Here is a 20,689-nt window from a genome sequence, read left to right on the forward strand (position 1 = left end):
TTCATATCAGTCCTCGGGGTGGGTGATATTTTCCCTGCTTTACAGTCAAGGAAGCAGAGGCTCAGTGAGGAGATGAGTAGATTATTTCAACTCACCAATGAGAGAACCAGTGCTCATATCCAGGTTTGTGGTCACCCTGCAAAGCCATCCCTGGGGCAATTAGACAAGAAGGGGGGGAAAACTGGTATTCAAAAGCAACCTTGACCATGATCCTTTTAAGTTCTCTCATTAAAACAAAAAATGACCCTAGCTATATTCACAGTACAGAAATTGTAGCAAAGTACTGAGGATTTAGAACTCCCCTTTATTTAGAAAGGGAATGAAATTAAGATAAATAATTCAGATGCAAAGGGTGGGAATAGCAGACATTGGATTTAGGCATTTTATTTAACTCATCAAATAATACAGGTTATTTCAGGAAACAACAATCAACATATATTACTTGTACTAATGATATGTAGATTCACATTTCCAAGAAAGGTAATGAAAATAAATTACTTTGTGGAATACAGCAAATAAATAGTGTGGCTTTTTTTTTAAAAAACAAAAAACCCTATGAATATTGGGTGGGGGGAGTGAGGTTATGGAGGCATTGTGGAGCTGGGGGAAGTTGGACCTTGAAACAAATGCCGGCATGAGATGAAGGACAGCACGTGTTAATGACAATTAACAGCAGACATTCTGCCTCCTTCCCCTCATCCCCTTAGTTTTAGGAGCGATTTCTTCCCATCCCCAAGACAGGCTCTGAGCACCGCTCCTGACACCCACCGTGTGCGTGATCCAGATAATGTAATCGCAGCATCATTAGGAACCATGAAATCGCAATTCCCCGGGGAAGGAGCGCTCTCGTTCAGTTACGCACAGAAGAGCCATTAATTAGCAGATTTCAGTTTAAAGTGACTATGTACTACACGGGTTCTAATCCCACTCTGGAGCAACTCTCAGGCCTAATGAATTAGCTGGAGGAAGTCTGGGCAGGAGCCAGAAGACAGCACTCAAAGGGAAATGAAGTGAAATAAGATAAACTTAAAACTGCAAAATTTTAAAATGATCAAGAGATCATCCACTATTGGGGAAAAGCTGTAGAAGAAGCCAAACGGGGGTCATCTGAATTTTCTTCTCTTGAAATGGCACTGTTGAGTATGCCGTTTAATATCTGGACTCCATTTGAGACAACTTGATCTTAATGGACTCACTCATTCATCCCACTCATGTTCTCTTAAAGTGACAGCACTTTTATAGAAGATGACAGGCTGCTACTTTGGACACATTCATCCCTTGGACAGGTGAGTCCTCCAACATCAGGCAAGGCAGGTTGAAAGCTGCACTTGGACCCTCCATGACAGTAGCTTTGGAAATGCTTCTGAAATGGAGATACCCTCTTTCTGGAAGGATAAGTGGAATTGAGATTTTTACCATTCTTGAGAAGATGACCCCTCAACCCAAACCTGGTTGGCACCTACCCTCCTCCATGTTAGTACCTTTGTACTGAGCTTTGAAATTCTGGCCTCACCGTTAAATAAAAGGGATGAATGTAGAGATCAATGACCAGTCTTTGCACACTGGCCTCCGCCCTCGGGCGGGTTGACATCTTTCCATTTCACAACTTGCTTGGATTCCAAATATAGAGTCTATTCCGTATGTTTGCCAGGGAGGAGGGTGCCTTTTAGACTGGCGCTTCAGTTCTAGGACGTCAGACCTACGGACAGTACCTGGGGGACAGACTGACTTGTCAGTGGGTAAACCTACACGAGAGGGGATAAACCCCTTTTTAAGAAAGAAGGGCCATATTCTAAGGCCAAGGGTTGGCACCGCACACTGGTTTCTAAATCCTGCTCATGGGTCTCATCCAAGAGTACCTTCATAATGTGCCTGGGAGCAAGGGAGGGGCACGAGCAAAGTTAATGGTCTGGTTTCCTGATAGGGAAATGGGTGCCCCAGAGGGAAAGTGACTCACCCAGGCAGGACCAGCTCCATAATTTGTGAGATCCAAAGCAAAATGAAAATAAGGAGCCCTGTATTCAGAAAGCAAGAAAAAAAGTGCTTTTTCATTTCTTCCCTGGTCTCTCTCTTGTCATGGTGTTTAAATTTTTCTAGTTAATGTCTTCCGAGTCAAGTCAAAATTTGAAATCACTAGCATGGATTTTACTGTTCATTTTATATTGTGCCACGCCAGTTTTAAAAGCAAGTATCAGAATATTTCCGTGTGTGGAATCAGCAGGTACATGACCTATGCTGTGGCTTGTTTCGAGGGGTGCCTCAACCAGAAGCGACAAGAAGACTCAGGTCCGAAGAGACAAGCCGGACTCAGGAACATTGGCAGAAAGAAGAGAGGGCTCCCCCAGGCCTGAGGATTCTCTCAGGGGGAGGTCGGACCCTCAGGGTGCTGACCCCTGCCTTGTGACTTGGGCACGCACTTGCTCTCCAGCCTGGGGGTCAGGTTCCCTTCCTTCCCAGTGGCTGGACAGATAGGTTGTGCCCCAGGCCCGGGACAGGAGGTCAAGGAAGGCATCTTCCTCTTCTGCAAGGTCCCTGCCCCAGTCCTCAGCAGATGGGCAACCCCAGGGGCAGGGCAACCGTGGTGCCAGGATGCACGAGGTATACCCAGAGCCTCCACTGGGGTGGATTAGAGGCGTGCCCCGGTGCGTCCCCCACTAAATGTGTCCTGATGCTGTCAGCATAGGGCTGGGCCCGCAGGGGCCCTGCCCCCACCCCAGGATGCCATGGGCTGCACCTGTCCAACCCTTGACCCTTCCCATGCCTGAGCCCGGGCTGGGGGCAGGTTGGCAGCAGCTGCTGCATGGAGGTTGGGGTGGGAAGGCCGAGTGGAACGGGGGTTCCAGGGGGCTGAGCATCAGACCCCAGAAGCAGGGAGGTGGTGGGAAGCAGGACTGCCTAGGAGCCAGGGCTCCAAGCTCCCCGTTCATGGCCCGTTGTCTCACTGAACTTCATTTACAAAACCCAATCACGAAGATAAAATTATCACGAATTTCCATATAGCGACTGTACAGCATTAAGCCCCCAGCGGGGGGCCCTTCTGAAGGTGGGGTCATGCACGTGGCTGCACAGGTCACAAGCCCGTGCCCTCAGCCCTGCACCCAAGACCGTTCAGAAGCTCAGCGCACCAAATCTCCTGCTCTTCTAGGGGGTTCTACACACCAGGGGCTGCCATCTTACCCCAGTGCCCTTGGCCCTCACACAGTTAGGAACAGTCCCTCTTCTCTGCTGTGGATGACTGGAGTTGGCAGAGGCCTACCTTCCTGAGACTTTCCAAGCAACTTTCCCATTTGCCAGATGAGGAACTGAAGCCCCGAGCAGGCTCTGACTTGTCACCATGAGGCCACATGGTGGCTGGTGGCATGGAAGGGCCCAGAGCCTTGAGTACCTCCGGCCTGGAAGACGCCAGACTTTGGGCAAAGAGCGAAGCCTCGTGGGGTCTCCCTGCTAGGCTCTTCCTGGGTGTGCACACGCCACCCCCACAGCCACCAGAGCCTGGAGCTTGTCAGGGCCTCGCCCAGCTCTAAAGCAGCGTCCCCTTAGCATCAGCAGCCCAGGTGTTTGCCAGAGGCCTCTGTGGGCTCAGGGTCGGAGGAAGGGGGGGACTCCAAAGCTTACCTAGTTATTCCCCACAAGATTCTTTTGCTAGTGATGGCGGACTTGAGCACAAACATGCCTTTCCCCCGGGACGTTAGTAGGTCAGCTGAGGGGACACCCAGGGTGTCCTCTGCCGGTTCCTCAGGAGAGAAAAGATCTGACATTCAGGGAAAAAATGATCACAGCCAACAGAGATGGAACTTAGTTTTTCTATGGTTTAAAAAGAATGCAATGGAGGAACGTTAGCCCCGAGGCGTGAAGGCCAGCACTAGCAAAGAGGCCCCGTGGCTGGGCCGTGGCTTCCAGAATGCGGTGCTGAGTTACACCTCCTTGTGCAGAGGAGAGAAACCCAGCTGAAGACCTGGAGTCCATTCCTGGCCCTGCCGCCCATGTGCTGGGTGGTGTCGACGCACCCTCTCTGCACCCTATCTCCCCAACTGAACAAGCGGGTTGGCCAAAATGGTCCCTAAAGCCTGCACAGCTAGAGAGTTCCGTGAATCTGAGCCCATCCACCTGGCCGTCAAGGTGGCCAGCCTGGAGCCCAAGGGACACGGGTCCCACATTTCCTCCTTTCCAACCCTGCTCTCCCTGGCTCTGTGGGTTTCGTCTCCCCCCACGGGAGCTCAGGGAGGCCCATCCGGAGGCCAGGACCGCGGCAGCCTTTGCTGGGATGCCCAGGCCCCTCCTGTCCCCGGATCAAAGTTTCTCCACTGTCTGGGGGCTGGTGGGGGGGGAGGGTGACCCATCAGCCTCGTGCCCAAATCTGGATTCTGCTTCTATTTTCCCCTTTCTGCATGGGGGACAGAGAGAGAAGAAGGAGAGAGAAGCCTTTGAAAAATGTCTCCTGCTCCATCGCTCAGCAATTCACCTCGCCGCCGAGCCCAGTGACACTCCCGTGGTGCACCTCTTAGCCACTCGGCAACTTTTTTCCCTTTTATGATATTTTGGGTTTCTGATTGCCTGCCAAGTCGAACCTTTATCATTTAATAAGCAGAAAAAAAAGGAAGAAAGGAAAAAGAAAAAAGGAAAAAAATCCTCTAAGTCAGTCCCAATCTAAAGGGTCCCCATTCCTGTCCCCTGCGTCTCTGGGGCTGGTCCTGGACACGGAGCCAGTGCTCATGGGGACTCAACCACTTGCAGGCAAACGTCAACTCTACTCCAATGGGGCCATTTTGCACACGTAGTCGTGGGAACCGCCCGGAGGCAGGAACACAGAGCACTAGAAGGCGTGGCGAGGGTTCGTGGAGGTGGGGCGCTGACCTGGGGGGGCCGCGGTGGGAGGTGGCAGGGGTGTGGGCAGCACGGCAGGATTTCTGCCCTCGGCAGTGACCTGCCTGAGAGCAGACAGCAAGGCAGGGCTCTGAGGACGAAAACAGCTGTCCCATCTGCAGCCCCAGGGCCGGGGGACTGCCGTGCTTGTTTTCTTACCTCGCGTCTTCACCACGTGTCTTTGGGGCCTGGCACATGGAAGACGGCCAGTGGGTACTTTGTGACTAGCTGAATAAATCTGATTATACCTCTCATGCTTCAAACAGGGAAAGCCTCGGTTGTTTAGAAGTCCTGTTGGGGACAGTGATGAGCCCATGAAGCCCCTAGCTCTTCTCACTCTGCAGTTTCTTGATGGGGGTGTGTGCATGAGGGGGAGATAGAAATCAAGCAGAGACATTTTCTGAGAGTCACGATGTCCCCGCTGTGCTGAGACCCCTGGATGGGGCAGCGTGGGGAGGGGCTGCCCGGGGTGTAAGCAATCAGTTTTGGTCTCTTCTCCAAATGCCTTGGCCTCCTCACCTCAGCAGGGTTGGGGGGGAGCAGCCTGGAGCAGCTCCCCAAGGAAAGCACTGTCTCCTGTTCTAACTACCCCCCCACCTCCTGCCTTCCTGCCCTTTCTCCTCCCCGTCAGCAAGGGCACTGCTGTGGGATGTGCCAGGGGACCCTCACCCAGTTATCTTGCCTTGGCAGAGCCCATGTGTTCTCTGACCTGAGTGGTCCTGGGCCCTGGGGCCAGGGTGTGTGAGGGCTTCTACAGCAAGGCCGTGCCCCACCCCCGCCCGGGTAACCCATTCATTACCCAAAAGGGCCGCTGCTCCCAGGAGAAACCACCAGGGAGCTCGTCCCAGGCAACCAAGGTCTTCTTCCCTTCTACCCCCTTCTCCCAAAGACCACCAGCTGCTCCTTGCCACGGTGGGTCTTTCCTCCCCCAAACCCAAAACCTGCCCTCAGGAAGGGGTCAGACAGTTCACCAGGAGGGATCAGTCGTCGACGGGACTGAAGCTGACCAGGAGGAGAAGAACTTGCATTTTGCCAGGGCTCAAGGTCAGACACCAAAGGAACGGCCCTTTAGAGGCAGGATTTCAGGTAGCTACCCGCTCACAGGCGTTCCTGGGCAGAGACCTGGCTCATCTTACAACTGTACGTGGCTCGGAGGGCCAAGGCCTGGGTCACCTCCTGTGCCCTAAAGAGACGGGAACGAGGAAGGGGATAGTGTGGCGGGCTTCAGGCCCTGCGCATTCAGCCTCCTACGGCTGAGGCTTCTCTAGTGAATTTAACAACAACCCCATTCCGCAAAGACGTGACGGGTTCTGGCCACATCGTTGGCCCCGCTCTCTTCTGATGGTGTGAGATGGAAAATTAACAGGCACATGCAGTGTGGCACGCCAAGGCGCTTAGCCCAGTGCTGGGCATGCGGGAGGCCGCCATGAGGGTCAGCGGAGGGTGCCTCTGTGCCCTGGGTCTTTGGCAGAACTTTCTGGAGAGAAGCTGGAGCCTGAGGATGTATTTCATTCTCAACTCTGTGGGGCCTCATCATGCAAAAAACATTTCTGTCCAACTCAGGTACTTTTCTTGGCAAAATAAGTTAAAAACAAAAAAGTTGAGGCAACAAAGCGCACTGAGCTGGAGAAGGGCCTTGGCCCCCTTCCATCCCCCCCAGTACTGTCCCCTCCTGAGCACACCTGGGGAGGCCGAGGGGCGGGGGAAGGAGGGGGCTGCGCTGAACGGCGCCGTCCTGCCCCCAGGAAAAGTCCAGGCAGCTCTCAGTGGAGCCGTGTGTGCAGCGGATCAATACGGGCTTCGGGCCGCTGACCTATTATTCACGCCAAAGGGCCTTGTTTGGATGAAGAGAAGGAGGGGGTGCACGAGTTCACAGAATCACAGTCTAGAGCTCTGCTGCCTGGCATTTCCCCCTCTCTCTGCGATGCCTTCGTTATTTATGTAGCACGAGTAATGAGGTGATTCAGGATGAGGAAGTGCTTTTCCCACAGCATGCTGGGAGCTCCTTGAGGCATGACAACAGAGGTTGCGTGTGATTTGGGCCGGAGTCCTGGGAGATAGGCACCCTGTCTTTCCCCCGCTTGGGCGCGTCTTGAAGGAGGCCAGTAATGGGCCCGGGTGGCACAAGGTAGGGCCCAATGCCGGTGCCCTTCCCTCTTAACTATCTCCTGGGATGAGTCCCACTAACCATTTTCTGTCCCCTGGTGCTGGGAATCCATCCTTAACCCATATCCCATCTGTTCCTCACCTCCTTACACATTCCCAACCCACTTGTCCTGTCATTTTGGGTTTGCGCCACCATCTTGTTTTTGCCCTACTTGCCTCTGGTAAGTCGGCTTTGGAACATTCACCTTATTACTGACCTAGAATCCTAATGGACACGGGCAGTCTCTCAGCATTCCCTGTGTCTTCCCTCCTCTACAACAGAAGAGGGTGCTGACCCTGTATCCAGCCCTGGCTCCAATCACATGCACTATTCTGCCTGCCCCTGGCTGCTCTTGGTTACCCTGCAATGTCTCCTTTCTTGGGGAGTATCCTGTGGCTTTAAGAACCTCTCTGAGATGTCCACACAGTCCCCTGCCCCATTTTTAAAAGGCTGGCATCCTGTCTAAGAGCTACCTGACTAGTCACAAAATGTGGATGGTTCCTGGCAGACCCTAGTGGTTGAAGCCCAATGGGCTGCAGGCAAAGCCATACAAACAAGGATGTTTCCAGAAGTTTGGCTTCAGGTTAGTGAATTATACCATAGGATGCGGTCAAGTTTGAGGGTTGGAGACTCATCTCAGGCAACCAGTGTCTCTGGGAGTCAGATATGGGATGGCTTACCACAAAGCCTTCCTTCCTTTTGGAAAAACGACTCTGAGCCTATCTTTTGCTGAGGTGTGGTGTCCGTTAAAAGGTGGTAAGCTGTCACGTGGCTAATTTGGAACAGACTGAAATGGAGGCTTGAGACCCCTTAGACCTGGTCTGTGTGCCGTTTCCGTGCCCACGGTGATCTCTGAAGCTCAGGGCAGGCCTCGCTTGGCTCCCACCTGCTGGACCTGCCCCTCCTATGCCACAGCTCCTGCTGGGACCGTCTGTCCTTGGGTGGGTGATGCTGAGAGATGGTGGCTGAGCAGGGGACACGTGCCGTCTCTCCCCTTCGCATCCACGGAGTGGCCGCCCGAGGGGTCTGTCTTTCTGGGGACAGGTGGGTGGGAGTAAAGCAGGTTGGCAGAAAAGTACTCCTCGTTCCCTGATATTGACCAGCACACCCCAGCCCTGAAGTACTAATGCACCAGGCCTCTGAGAGTGGCTTCCATGGCTCTGTGAAACTCATCGGATCAAATGGGGAGACCAGATGCAGCCAGCCGTTCTGGCATGGAGAATGCCACTGACTTTAGACTCGGGATGATGATGATGACAATGGTGATGATGATGGAGTTTTTCCCCCACGAAGCTCGGAGCCCACGGAAAAGCTGATGATTTCACCAACGGCAAGTCCCAGAAAGGAAAAAAAGATAGAAGGTCTCTCCCAGCAAAGCATCGCTCCTATTGTCTCTCAGGGAAGCACTGTTCGCAATGAGCTCACTGACTCCACAGAGACGCCCCATCACACCCTCCCCAAGCCAGCCGACCGGACACACAAGTGTTCCTTTAAGAAATCCCTACTTACTCTCCAGACCACAGTCCTCCAACCACACACTCAGCTAGTGGAGGACACAAGTGGACCAGAGACAGGGGCCTCACAGAGGTTCCTTTGAAACCAGCCCCAGCCACAACCAACCAACAGCCCTTGGCTCTGGCCCTGCGTTTCTCCCAGGAAAGCCACCTCCACTCCCAGGCGCCGCGTGCCCCACCAGGCTACAGTTCAAACCAAAGAGGCGAGGAAATCATTGCTTGTCGTTAATTCTCAACTACGTGGACAAACGGCTATAAATATTTATGATGGGAAATTTCATTATTTAAAAATTCGGCTCTAAATTTCCAGCTAACTCCATGAAGAATGCCTGCTGAACAGGTTGCAAATTACGAACAATTATTTTTCTCTTCTGCATTTGAATAGAACTTACAGCTAAAGTCATTTAAAGGGGTTAACATCCACCTTAATTAAATATTAAAGTGTGCCTGTACCTGCTGCTATTGTTGCCCCTTCGAAGAAGATATAACCTACTTTTGACAAGTTTTCATCTTTCTCTGTGGAAGACGCTACGTGAAATCAAATCAGTGGCAAAGAGGAGAGTAATGAATAATCTATTTCATATTCCAACAGCACCCAGAGCTCGGGAGTGGAAAAATATTCAGTCAGAGGACGGCAAGAGGCTGCTTGGGTACCACATGACACAGCTAATGTTTAAATAATAATAATAATAAAAAGCGATAAACAAATCATTAGCCCTTAACAGTTGTTTAATGCAATTTGTTAATGAACGTAATGGTGGGGACTCATAATGAAAGAAAATAAAAACGTCTAAACAGGCGCCAAGTTGCTGGCGATGCGCAATTATTTCCTTGTCAAGTTTTTATGATTTAATGAGCCCCTCTGGGACTGACGGCTGTCAGTCAGTCGTGACTTTTTGACACCATTACAACTTCAAATACAGCAGCAGGCAGGCTGTTTTCCTCGGATTTGAAATACTGAAATGATCTGACAGTTTTAAAGAAAAGATGTGCAAAAAAAAAAAAAAAAGAGGAGAGAGGGAGAGAAAGACAGTTGCTTTCCTTTCTTTCCACCCCCTTCCCTTCTTCTACCGGTGGATAATCTCTGGATGCTGTTTGGTAATGAAAATCCAATCACTGAGGTCATTATCTGATGAGGTTTTTGGAACAGGCAGGCTTTTTTCCCCCTCTTTATTTCTTTACTTAATGATAACCCTCAATGGGCTTGCCCCGCATGGGACGGCCAGAGCCGCACAATTTTGTTCACCATTAATTTCAGCCTTTGAAGCTCAGGGCTCAGAAGCAGCAGCAAAGCAAACCCCCCACCAAGCCGGTTCCAAAATAAGACAACCCGGCCCGCCTGAAACAGAATAGCAAATGGCCTCCCGGCCCAGGCCCGGCGGCTGACGTCAAGCCCCGCGCATCTGCAGGCATTCGCCTTCAACACGGAACATTTACAACTCTTTACAACTTAAGAGACTTTAATTAAATTGCTTTTGATTCCGGAGCAGGGTAGCATCCGCTTTATTTATTCGGTCGGGGAAACTGTTTAGTCTGCGTGAATTTTAGATGGCAAGGGCTTCCTCCTCCTCCTCGTCCTCGTCTGCGTCCTCGCCTTCACCCCGTCCCCGCCTCCCCCGTGAACATCATTTTTAGCCCAGGAGCCCAACCGTAGAAACGGTCCTCCATCAAAGTCTACACGTTAAGTTCCTAGAACCTTCCACAGATCTAGGCCCTGCTTCGCCTCGGTGGGCTTTCTCCCTTCCCCGGTGGAGCAGGGAAGTGGGGAGAAAACTGTGCCTCCACCGGGGCCCCCGTGCATTTCTCCTCCAGCACCCGGGAGCGCCAGGCGGGAGTTCGGGGACTCCAGACCAGCTTCTTCCGAAGCGCTCGCTATCTGGGTCACTTCTCCAGGTGGGTCGGACGGGGCTGTTAGGCCAAGGGTTATCTGTCCAGATTCTCTCACTCCCGAGGTTGAATTGGGGCAAAATCTCAGGCAAGAGCTGATAAAGAGAACTGGCAAGAAAAAAAGCCATTGAGGGGTGAGCAGGGCGTCCCTCCCCGTTTCATCTACTTCGACACGAACACCAGGTTTTACTGAAATCTTTAGGAGCCGGCGGGTTTCGACCATCGGATCAACCTGGCTTGCTGGGTGGCCTGGGGAAGAGGCGTGAGGTGCAGGTCCAGAGCTGGTGACACACCTCAGCTAAGATCAACAGTTTCAAAAGCACCCACCCGAGAGGTTGGTGTAATACTTCCCCGCCATTAGTGTTTCCGAACGGGAAGGAGGTTGGTTGGTTGGTTCCTCCTTTTTAATGGTTTCTCCGATGTGTTCAGCATGTACAGAATTCCGTTATCGGAATAAAAGAATCTTGCTGAGATAGATCCCTTAATGATAGGAAAATTAGCACTGCCTTCCCTCTCCTTCCCTGTCCTACATCGCTCGGCCAAAATCCCATACCATCCCTGCGAGGGCCAGACTGCAGCTTTATTTACACAATACTAAATGATTTATCGGGACACGTGCAGGCCCTGGCCTGTTTCGCTAAGTACGATTTCTCTGGTAGATTTTGCCATTCTGCATTTCCTCTCTAAACCATCACGGTTCTTTTCTGAGTTGGGGAAAAAATATAAAAATCAAGAGCTGCGTCCAGGTGATCTCAATCACGGGCACAGGTGGTTAGCATTTTTTATGAAGAGAACAGGTTTGCTTTTCAAGGATTCAAAAGCTTCCAATTATATTCAAAAGATAGTACAGACCTCGTAAGTGACTATGAAGTCTTAAGAAAAACACATTTTGCTTCCCGACTAGGGGGAGAATGACCTCAGCTTGGGGCAACTTTAAGCCTGATCATAAATGAACTCATTTTGAACGCAATTCCCGGGTACCTCGGACAGAAAGAAACCAAAGGAAATCACAAAGCACGTCAGAGGTTTGAATACACAGTGAACTCAGGAAGGCTGCGCTAACATTTTTTTTTTTTTTTTTTTAGAAAATCCAAGCCGCCCTTTGTAACACGCTGCAACCCCTTGTTCCTTGAAAGGAGGTTAGTGAACGTTTTCCATGAAGTTTATTTCTAGTGGATCGTCCTATAGGACTCTGCCGTATTTATAATCACATTTGAAATTTCTCACTGACGGACTCATGTTCTTGCTCTTCCTGAAATATTCATGTTCTCTTTACATGCTGGAATGGATGTGGAGAGAGTCTTGTCAGACCTTTTGCTTGTATGAGGGCTGCTTTTGGCAGTGCAGATATTAAAACCGAAAGGATACTGAGATGCTTACACAGGTCAAGGGAGAGGAGGTCACAGTTAAATATCGTGCCAGAGCTCACTTTGCCAGCAAATTCTGGGGACTATGGGATTCGGGGAAGGTAAGGAAATATTTCATGTAGCCAGTAATCGAAGTTGTGAAAAGTGGATCTTGGGCAGGCTCAGCAAAAATATTCTTGGCTGTAAAAAGAACCAAAATATGCATAGAAAACTAGAGAAAGTGCTAAGTCAATTTCCCGCACAACTGACATTAAATAGCCACCTTTTCAATGAAAGCACTCAGGCAGGTAGACTATATTCATTATGCCCGGGTAGGAACAGGGCTGGTTTGCTGGAGCCGGTCACTGGCTCTGGCCCCTGTTTTTCTCTGCATTTTTATCCTTGGACATCACAGAAGGGCAATTTGGTGACAAGAGATGTGTGACAAACAGCACAGCCCATCGGATGCCCCACGGCTGACTCATCATGCCCTATCCCAAACCATGACCCCTGACATGTCCACAGGGCAAGGAAGAATGTCACCAAGGCTATTTTGGTTAGTAGATGAAATCACCAAAAGGCAAATAAACATTCACCTTCCCCTACAAAAAACAAATCTGGGTGAAGACCAACCTAGAAAAGGAAACCGACCCACATGCAAACAGGAATAGAAAATATTTTTACACTCTTTGCATTTCAGCTGAACAGTGGTGAAAAGAAGGAGGGTCATTCAGGGCCTGTCAGCGTGAAAGAATGATTCATGTGACCATTTTGTCTTAATTACTCAGAACAAGCCGTTGTTGCTGTTTATCAGGGAAGAGCAGATCCATCAGTGTCTTCGGACAGAAAAAGTGATCGCCATCAGGATGGTGACGACCAGGACGATGGCCAAGATGACCACCAGGATGCGGTTCTGGATGATTCTAGGAAAGAGCAGAGGAAAAAAAAATTTCACATAGATACACGAAGGATTTTCTGACAAAGACCATCCAAGACCAAGCTGGCTAATCAAACGATGGCTTCACAGGTGGGGGTAGGGAGCCCAGTGTGGGGCTTGTGTGTGTGTGCGTGCGCACACGCCCGTGCATGTGTATGTGTGTGCATGTGCACGCACATGCCCAGGAGCTTTTTGGTTCTACAAATGATGCACGAGGAAATGAGCGACTCCACGGCGACTATCCCACGGCACCCGGAGAAATGCTCACTGCAAAGCTAGAGCAAATCAAATGGCTTTCCGGGCTCGGGGTACCATGTAGTAATCTGTAAGTGATCAAGGGCCCCATGCGAGCTTCTCTTCTTAATTTAAAATGTGAGACAAGCCTCATTTTTTTGCAGTGTTCCCTGTTAAAATAAAAGACTCCAAGGAAACATATGTCAGTAAGGTACTTACCTGTACAAAAATACCCGGGGAAAAGTGAAAGATTTAGGAAGAAAAGGACAGGATTAAGAAGCAAGTGTCAACCTTGCAGCTCAGGCTGTGAAACCGTCATCTGTCACTGGGGCTCACTGCTCTGTTATGCCAGGAGGAAACGTTACATTTGCTCCGTAACAAAAAGAAGATGGAAATGAGAAATTACACGAAGTCCCCGAGTGCCTCGTGTGCTTTGGTTGGTGGGCCCTCACCTCTGGGGATTCCAGCCCCCTCAGCTCCGGCTTTGCCAAATGCTGATGGGGAGCTGGGAAGTCACGACGAGCAGCAGACTGGAGACACGTGCTCCGAGATGCCTGCAGACAGTGGCCCATGAAGTTGCCTCCTAAGGTTTTAGCTCAATCTGAGAAAAGAGGTTGAACTCCAGAATGGCTTGCTGAGACCGTCAAAGGGAACCCAGGTCAAGCGGCCTCGCCCACGATCCTCCCGAAAAACCGACCACAGGGCGACGGATGGCGGGGCTGTTGGTCTGGCCAGCCGTCCAGGTGCCTAACACCCACGGGGAACCCCATCCGCCCCGCCTGCAAATATCAAGCAGGAGAAGGTCCGCTGGCTGAGCCTCACAGAGACCCTGCCCTCCCAGTTTGTGTGTCTGCGAAGAAACCGCCGCTGGGTGTTGGCAGCCTTTTCTAGTTTCTGGACGAGTTTCTTTCTCGGAAGGAAGATGACATCCTTGTGGATGGAGTCCTGCTCGCCCACCCCCTCCTCTCCCAACCTAAATGGATGGATGGAGCCGGTCACATCAGACAAGCCCACTCCCCCGCGGCCCCCTGGAAGGACTAGCCCCCTCTCCTCCTGACAGGTTACAAAACGATCACATTTGCTGACACGTCTTCCGCAAAACTGCGTTAGTGCCTGTGTCCACTTCCCTCGAAGGAGATGAATGATCCGCTCGGTCCTCATTTATCACGGAAGGCTCAGCTAAGATCTGTCTCCTTTATTTCTTCCCTTCCCCACTAGAAAGGCTGTGCCCTGGCATTAATTCTTCTGCAATGACAGCTAATTCAGACTTAACAGGGCCATATTTACTCAGGAAGCAGGGAGATTCTCTGTCCCCCCCCCCCCGAATAAATAAATAAAAACAGGACTTCACGGCTTGTTAAAGTGAGGCTAATTATGAACACTGATCAGTGCTACTTGGTGGCTTGATTTAAAACCCAAATTGATTTTTTCCCCTTTTCTCTGGAAGGGGCAGAAGTCTTCAGAACAGTCTCGACACATTCCGCTTGCCCAAGTCACTGTCACAATCTCTATTTACCACAGTCATCCGCGTCAGACTTGCAAAGGAATTCAGCAAAATTGAAACTCAGCAGTGAAACAGATTAAAAGCATGAAAACTCTTTAAAATTCTGCCTTAAGTAATATACGGTAGTGTGTCTCTCGGTTGACAACCATTTTATTTGTGGGTTGAGGGCCCCAAGGCATCCGATGCTAATTTATAAAGGATTAACTGCGGGTGTTACTTGTTTAATCTGAAGCATGGTTAGAAAAATGAATACACAGGAATCCCTAAATCCTCAGCTCTTCCCTGGCCTTCCTAATTGGGCTTCCCTCATCTCAAGGCAAAGAGGGGTGCGCTTCACCCGCGATCAGTCTTAACAGCTCATCTCTTTAACTCACTTAGCACACAACCAACCGATCCCAGGACAGCCTGACCTCTCCGCTGGGTCACAGACATTCAGGAAGACCTCCTTGGTGTGTCCAGAGCCTAGAGCCTTCTTCTGCTCTGCAGTCCCAGCACACGGCACAGTTGCTGACACACAAAACTGGAGACCCACCCAAAGGCTCCTGTAATATGAATTGTTCCATTCAAGGGTGAACGGAGAAGACATCTGCACAAACTCAATTTGCAGGAAAATCTCAGGGAGTCTGTTTAGATAGAGCTGAAGTTAAAAGTTGAAGTAAACCCCCCAAAGATGGAACTTCATACATATGCCTCCTCAGAGCAGTACTGGGTCTTCTCCCTGAAGGTAAGAGAAGGAACGGTCCTCACAGAAGTGAGACACGCTGTAAAGGAGGTCGGCAGGAGAGAGCACTTGCTTTCAAACCAAGGGTACAGAGGGTACAGAGGGGGGAAAACAGAATTGGAGCTGACAGAGTTGCAAGTAAGTTTGACTCAGACCAGCAACCCAGCTTTGGACCTCAAAGGCGTTGGGCTGATATGGTGCCTCTAAGGACCAGAAAAGGGAGCTGCTGGGGTCCTTGAATGGATAGGAAGGAGCCAGCCTGGAGCAGGGGAGGCAAAGGCTGGCATTGGTGGGCCCCATCTGTGAGGCAGCCTGAAGTAACAGTCACAGCCAGGGGCTGTGGGCAGGTATTGCTGTAGGCAAAGCAGAAAGGAATGCAGAGTTCGCCGAGAATCAGAAAAACAAGCCAGGAGAGGGGTTCCCAGCTAGTGAGCCAGAGAAGGCAGTTTGGGGAAACCCAAAGTAACTTCTAACTTTGGGCAAAGGGGGCTTTACGTTCAACTAGGTCTGCAGCAAGCTGTCTTAATCTCCCTTTTGAAAATGCAAAGTGTGTTTACTCAGTAAATAATTTAAGAAAGAATATACACTTGAAAGAAGACATCCATTGAAACAGCCAGGCTAAACTGCCTCCGGGCAAAAGCTTGGGCATTTGCATGCTGCATCCTATTAAGTGAGCACACTGTGGCTTTAAAAGAATGCAGAGCCAAATTAAAAGGAATGTGGGCCCGAAACATCAAGGATTCTCCAAGTTTACATTATGAATCACAGTGCTGTTGATACAAGATGAATTAACCATTTACTTTGAGGCTGAACTCACAAAGTACTATTGAAAATACTGATCCCCGTGTGGAACCCTGGGAGCGGCTAATCTTTCCATTGCCAGTCTCCTCCCCCTCTGGAAACAAGCTCCTGCGTGTGGCTGCGGAATCAGAGGAGGCTGGTTCGAGGGGAGCAGGCGGCCAGGGCACCTGCTGGAGAAGCCCAGGAATTCCACGGTCGCAGGAGGCGTCCCCAGCATCTTCTGGCACCCAGTTCTCCTCTACTTGGAGGCACAGAGGGCTCTCACCTGTCCCTTGACGTGAGGCGTGGCCACGTGACTTGTGTTAGTGAAATGTGAGCAGATGCCTTGGCTGCTCCTCGGTTCCAGGTGGAGGCATCTGACTTCCAGTGTTGGACTCCCCCGGCTGGCTCTTCCCTTGCTCTCCGGATTCAGGAGGCTGTATGTTCCAGGAGTGCGGTTCCGAGACAGGGGAGACTGCTTCTGCCTGGATCCCGGAGTCATCGCACGGAGCATCACTGCCCTGGAGACTCCCCTGGACTCACAGCGGACTTTCAGTTGGCAAGGAAATATGGCTTAATGAGATGAGATGCAGGCATGTGACTTCGGCCAGTCCAACAGGGTGAATCTCAGAAGCTTTGCTTCGAACGCTGGGTCATCTGGATCCTACGGTGTGTGGGTGTTAGTCCCGGATCTGCTGCAGCCATTTTGTTTCCATGAGGGAAGCCGGCCTACGGAAGAAGCTGACCCACGGAGGACAGCGCAGTCCAAAGACTGGCAGAGAAATGGAACCCTGGTCCTGAACACATGGTGAACCTCTATATCAAACCACCCTTCCTCTGGACTCTGAGTTATATGAGAAAATGAATTAACTTAATTTTTCGAGTCAGTTTGAGTTACGTCTTCTGTTAGTTGAGACCTAAAGGTATTTTTAGGTTGATTTGCCCTACTTCTAAAACCAAGGTCTGGATCTACAGTGTATCTCCCCCACTTCTTCCACGGAGAATTTCCTGACCGTGCCCCCTCTCTCATTCTTGTACTTCCCTGTGCATCCCTTACCACACAGTTATTTACGATTTTCTGTTTCTGTGCAGGATTCTCCAATAAAAAGTAGACCTTCTAGCGTCTGACTCTCCTTTGTCTTTTGTATTTCTAGTGTCTCAAACAGAGGTTGGCATGGATATTCTAAAAAAAAAAAAATGCTTGCTGAATGCACGAACGAGAGACTCTAGCTCCATATACTTCCCCGAAGGTTCGTGTAGTATGGTTCCTGCTTTTAAGGGCTGCTTGTAGACAAGCACGGCTTTAGGAGTTAGCTATCTGCCACCCTCCCATTAAGGATGCCAGCAGTGTCCAAACGCTTTACAAGCCTGCATTCATTAGTGGAGAGTGCGCGACACTCCGCAGGTTCAGCGCCCCGTCCTGCACACGCTTTCCTGCCTGGCCAACCAGGCCTGAATAATGATGCCCCACCTCTGGGGTCTGACAGAACAATTAGCAACCATGAGAGCATGGGCTAAACTGTGCAACGGAGCCTATACCCGTGTCTCTCTGGGAAGTTCCCAAAAACAAAGGCCGAGGGAAAGGCTCTCCAAGTTCTCTATCAACTTCAATGTTAGTATTCAACCAGCAAGAAATGAAAGCAGGAATAGGGGAAATGGTTCATTGTCATCCGCCTCTAACACTACCTTTAGTTGGAAGCATTATTTCCAAGCCCGACAGATGGTTGCCTCTGAGACTTGTATGGTTGCTATGCCCCCTGATAATGCCCATCCGGGGTCTTCTGTGTCCTGCACCTTTGGGAAGAGTCCTCAGCCTCACCCCAGGAGCCAGGTAGGGCTGACCCCACTCTCTGGTTCTACTGGGAGACATATGACCCAGGAAGGCCCAGCTAACGACAGCTCTCTATCCCTTGCACAAGTGTTTGTTAAGGAATCGGCATGCCACCCAAGCCAGAGAGAGACCTCCGGGGATTTTTTTTTTCCTGGAAAATCAAGAAAAAGGTACTCTCTTTACTGGGATTGACTGTAGAGATAATGGAAGCCTAGAAAGCCTTGAGGAGGCCATTCTTCTCACCATGGAGTACGGGAATCTGCCGAAGGGTGCCAACACAGAGAAACACAGCGTCCAGAGATGAAGAAAAGAGATGGATTCCTGAAAGCATTCTTTGGACCCTTGGGTCCTGCTGTGTGCCTGAAACCTGAAGAGTCACATTTAAACTTCCCAGTTAGAGGAGCCAAACAATTCCCTTTTGACTTGAGCAAGTGCGGTTGAGGCTTCTCTCACTTTCGACCATACTGACTGTACTGAGGTGAACGGTGTCCCTTCCAACCCGCCCCATTCTGGTCCACCCAGAACCTCAGAAGGGGACCTTATTTGGAAATACGGTCTCTGCAGGTGTAATCTGTCAAGAGTCTTGAGATAAAATCATCTTGGAGGTACGGTGGGCTCTCGTTCCAAGGACTGGTGTCCTTATAAGAAGACAGGACACAGAAAGACACAGGGGAAAAGGCCATGCGAGACGGTAGCAGAGACCGGAGACGCAGCTAGAGCCAAGTGACGATGGGGCCACAGAACCTGGGAGAGGTAAGGAGGGGTGCTGCTGCAGAGCCTCGGAAGGAACAGGGCCCTGCTGACTCCGAGACTGCAGACTTGAGCCCCCAGAACTGTGACAGAATACATCTGTTGTTTTAGCCACTCAGCCGGTGGTGCTTTGTAATGGCAGGACCCAGGTACATGGAATTCTTGGAGCCCAAACAGGATAGGTACCTGGTCATCCGGTGTTGGCCTTTATGATGTTGTTCTCTACCCACTGTCCCCTGGCTGCACGACATATTTACTTTGGAACTGCACAAAGCCTTCCTCCGAGGATAGGGCGGTCCCAGCCCGGTTCCCCGGAAGCTCTGAACATAGCCACGGGGCTCATCATCTTCAGGAGCTTACTGGTTCTTTCATCTCACAATGACAATTTCCACTCCCGAACCGAGCAGGCAGCTGCCCAAAGCCACATGAGAGGAGGGACCTGAGGGGACACGTCTCAGAGGACTCCTGACTCTGGGAAAAGACATTTAAAATAGGAGGAAAAACCAGATGTCATCTCTGGGTCAACTTACTAAGCCATCATCCACCGTTCATCGTCCGCATTTACTGACCTAAGTTTAGGAGAAGTGGGTTGTCTGGGAGCCCTGAGGGCACAGGGCACAGGAGGGATACGTTCTGATAGGTGGAGAAACGAGCATACTCCAGCAAGGAACCCAGGAGATAGGAACGAGGGTCTGAGTCCTAGCACACCTAGGTTAGGTCCTGAGTGAGGGTCAGCGTAACTTAACCCCATTTCCGAACTTCTACTTCGTTCAACAGGGATCAGCAAATGCTCTCTGTAAAGGACCAGGCAGGAAATGTGTTAGCTTGCTAGAGCTGCCACCGCAAAGGACCACAGACCGGAGGCTCACACAACCGAAAAGTATTGTCTCACAGTTCTGGAGGCTGGAAGTTGATCAAGGTGTCGGCAGGTTGGCTCGACCTAAAGCTGTCAGGAAGCATCTGTCCCACGCCTCTCGCCCGCTTCTGTGCTGGCACCATTTGAGGTTCCTTGGCTTGTCGATGCATTACCCCGATCTCTGCCTCCATCCTCACATGGCCCTCTCCCTGTGTGTGCATCGGTGGCCAAATTTCCTCTTTTCATAAAGACACTAGTCATACCGCATGAGGGGATCGCCCTGCTCTGGTATGCCTCATCTTAACCAGTAACATCAGCCAAGACCCCATTTCCAAACAAGGTCACGTTCGGCACTACTGGGGGTTAGGACTTCATCATATGAATGTGGGGCGCCAGGGAGTCAGGGGAGAACACAATTCAAGTCACGACAGTAATGTTTCAGGCTTTGTGGACCATATGGTCTCTGTTGCAACTCCTAGCTCTGCCCTTCGTAGTGACAAGGCAGCCGTAGACAACATGAGCGGCCAGACATAGCTGTGTTCAAAGAAAACTTCCTATTCGGAAACTAGAATTTGAATTTCATATAGTTTTCATATGTCAACAAAATTATTTTGATTTTTTTTCCATCATGTAAAAATGTGGGTGATTTTGACCCCACAGGCCATACAAAAAAAAGGCAGTGGGCTAGATTTGGTCTTCCATCCCCGGTTTACTCACTTTTGGTCTAAAAGCTAAAAGCTAGGTAAGGCAGGAGAATAGGGTGGTCCCTGCGCCACGCACAGTCGGGTCCTACTGAGGGAAAAAGGAAACAGAGTTCCTGCCCTGTGGGAGCTGGGGGTGTCACAAGGAGCTGTTACAGAAGGCTGACAACAAGGGCCGTCACCAGAGCAATGCCAGCGCGTGACAATTTGCCGTGTGCCCACCATCCTGGATTGGCCGGGGGTGACCTGCAGCAGGGCACGCCATGACACCTTGCTTTCAGTTTCTTCCCCAGCAAACCCAGCCAGCTCACCAACCACCCTGGGGAGAAGAGGATTAGCTCATTGAAGATTATAAAGCACTTTGAAAAGGTAAAGCCCTTTCGGTACGTGCAGTTGGCAAAGAATTCAGTGAAAGAGGATGCCACTTCAGGAAAGGTGAGAGGCAGGAGGAAGGTTGTCAGGAGGCCGGAAAGGCTCTCCAGGAAACTTCCAGAGGCTGGCTGGGAAGGTGGAGGCAGCAGTCCAGGGAGCCACTGCCTCGTCAAGCCCACTGGGCTTCTTGTCCCCACAGGCCTGGCGGCCATCTGGGCCTCGCAGTGACACTCTCCCCAGCAGGGCT

General features: G+C 50.8%; 1 protein-coding gene across 7 annotated transcripts in view; it reads right to left on the reverse strand.

Annotated features, from left to right (window-relative positions):
• Positions 1–359: 359 nt before the first annotated feature.
• VTI1A (vesicle transport through interaction with t-SNAREs 1A) overlaps positions 360–20,689 on the reverse strand; it is a 358,597-nt gene continuing 338,267 nt past the window's right edge. For all 7 annotated transcript variants that reach the window (XM_045803127.2, XM_045803126.2, XM_045803131.2 and 4 more), the window contains one exon: positions 360–12,679. Coding sequence is in view for 2 of the 7 variants with exons in the window: in XM_045803124.2 (XP_045659080.1) it covers positions 12,586–12,679 (94 nt within the window). In the remaining 5 variants the exon portion in view is untranslated. The remainder of the gene's footprint in view (positions 12,680–20,689) is intronic.

This window comes from Ursus americanus, chromosome 6, assembly GCF_024610735.1.
Source record: "Ursus americanus isolate L20-20 chromosome 6, mUrsAme1.1.p, whole genome shotgun sequence".
NCBI classification, from domain to species: Eukaryota; Metazoa; Chordata; class Mammalia; order Carnivora; family Ursidae; genus Ursus; species Ursus americanus.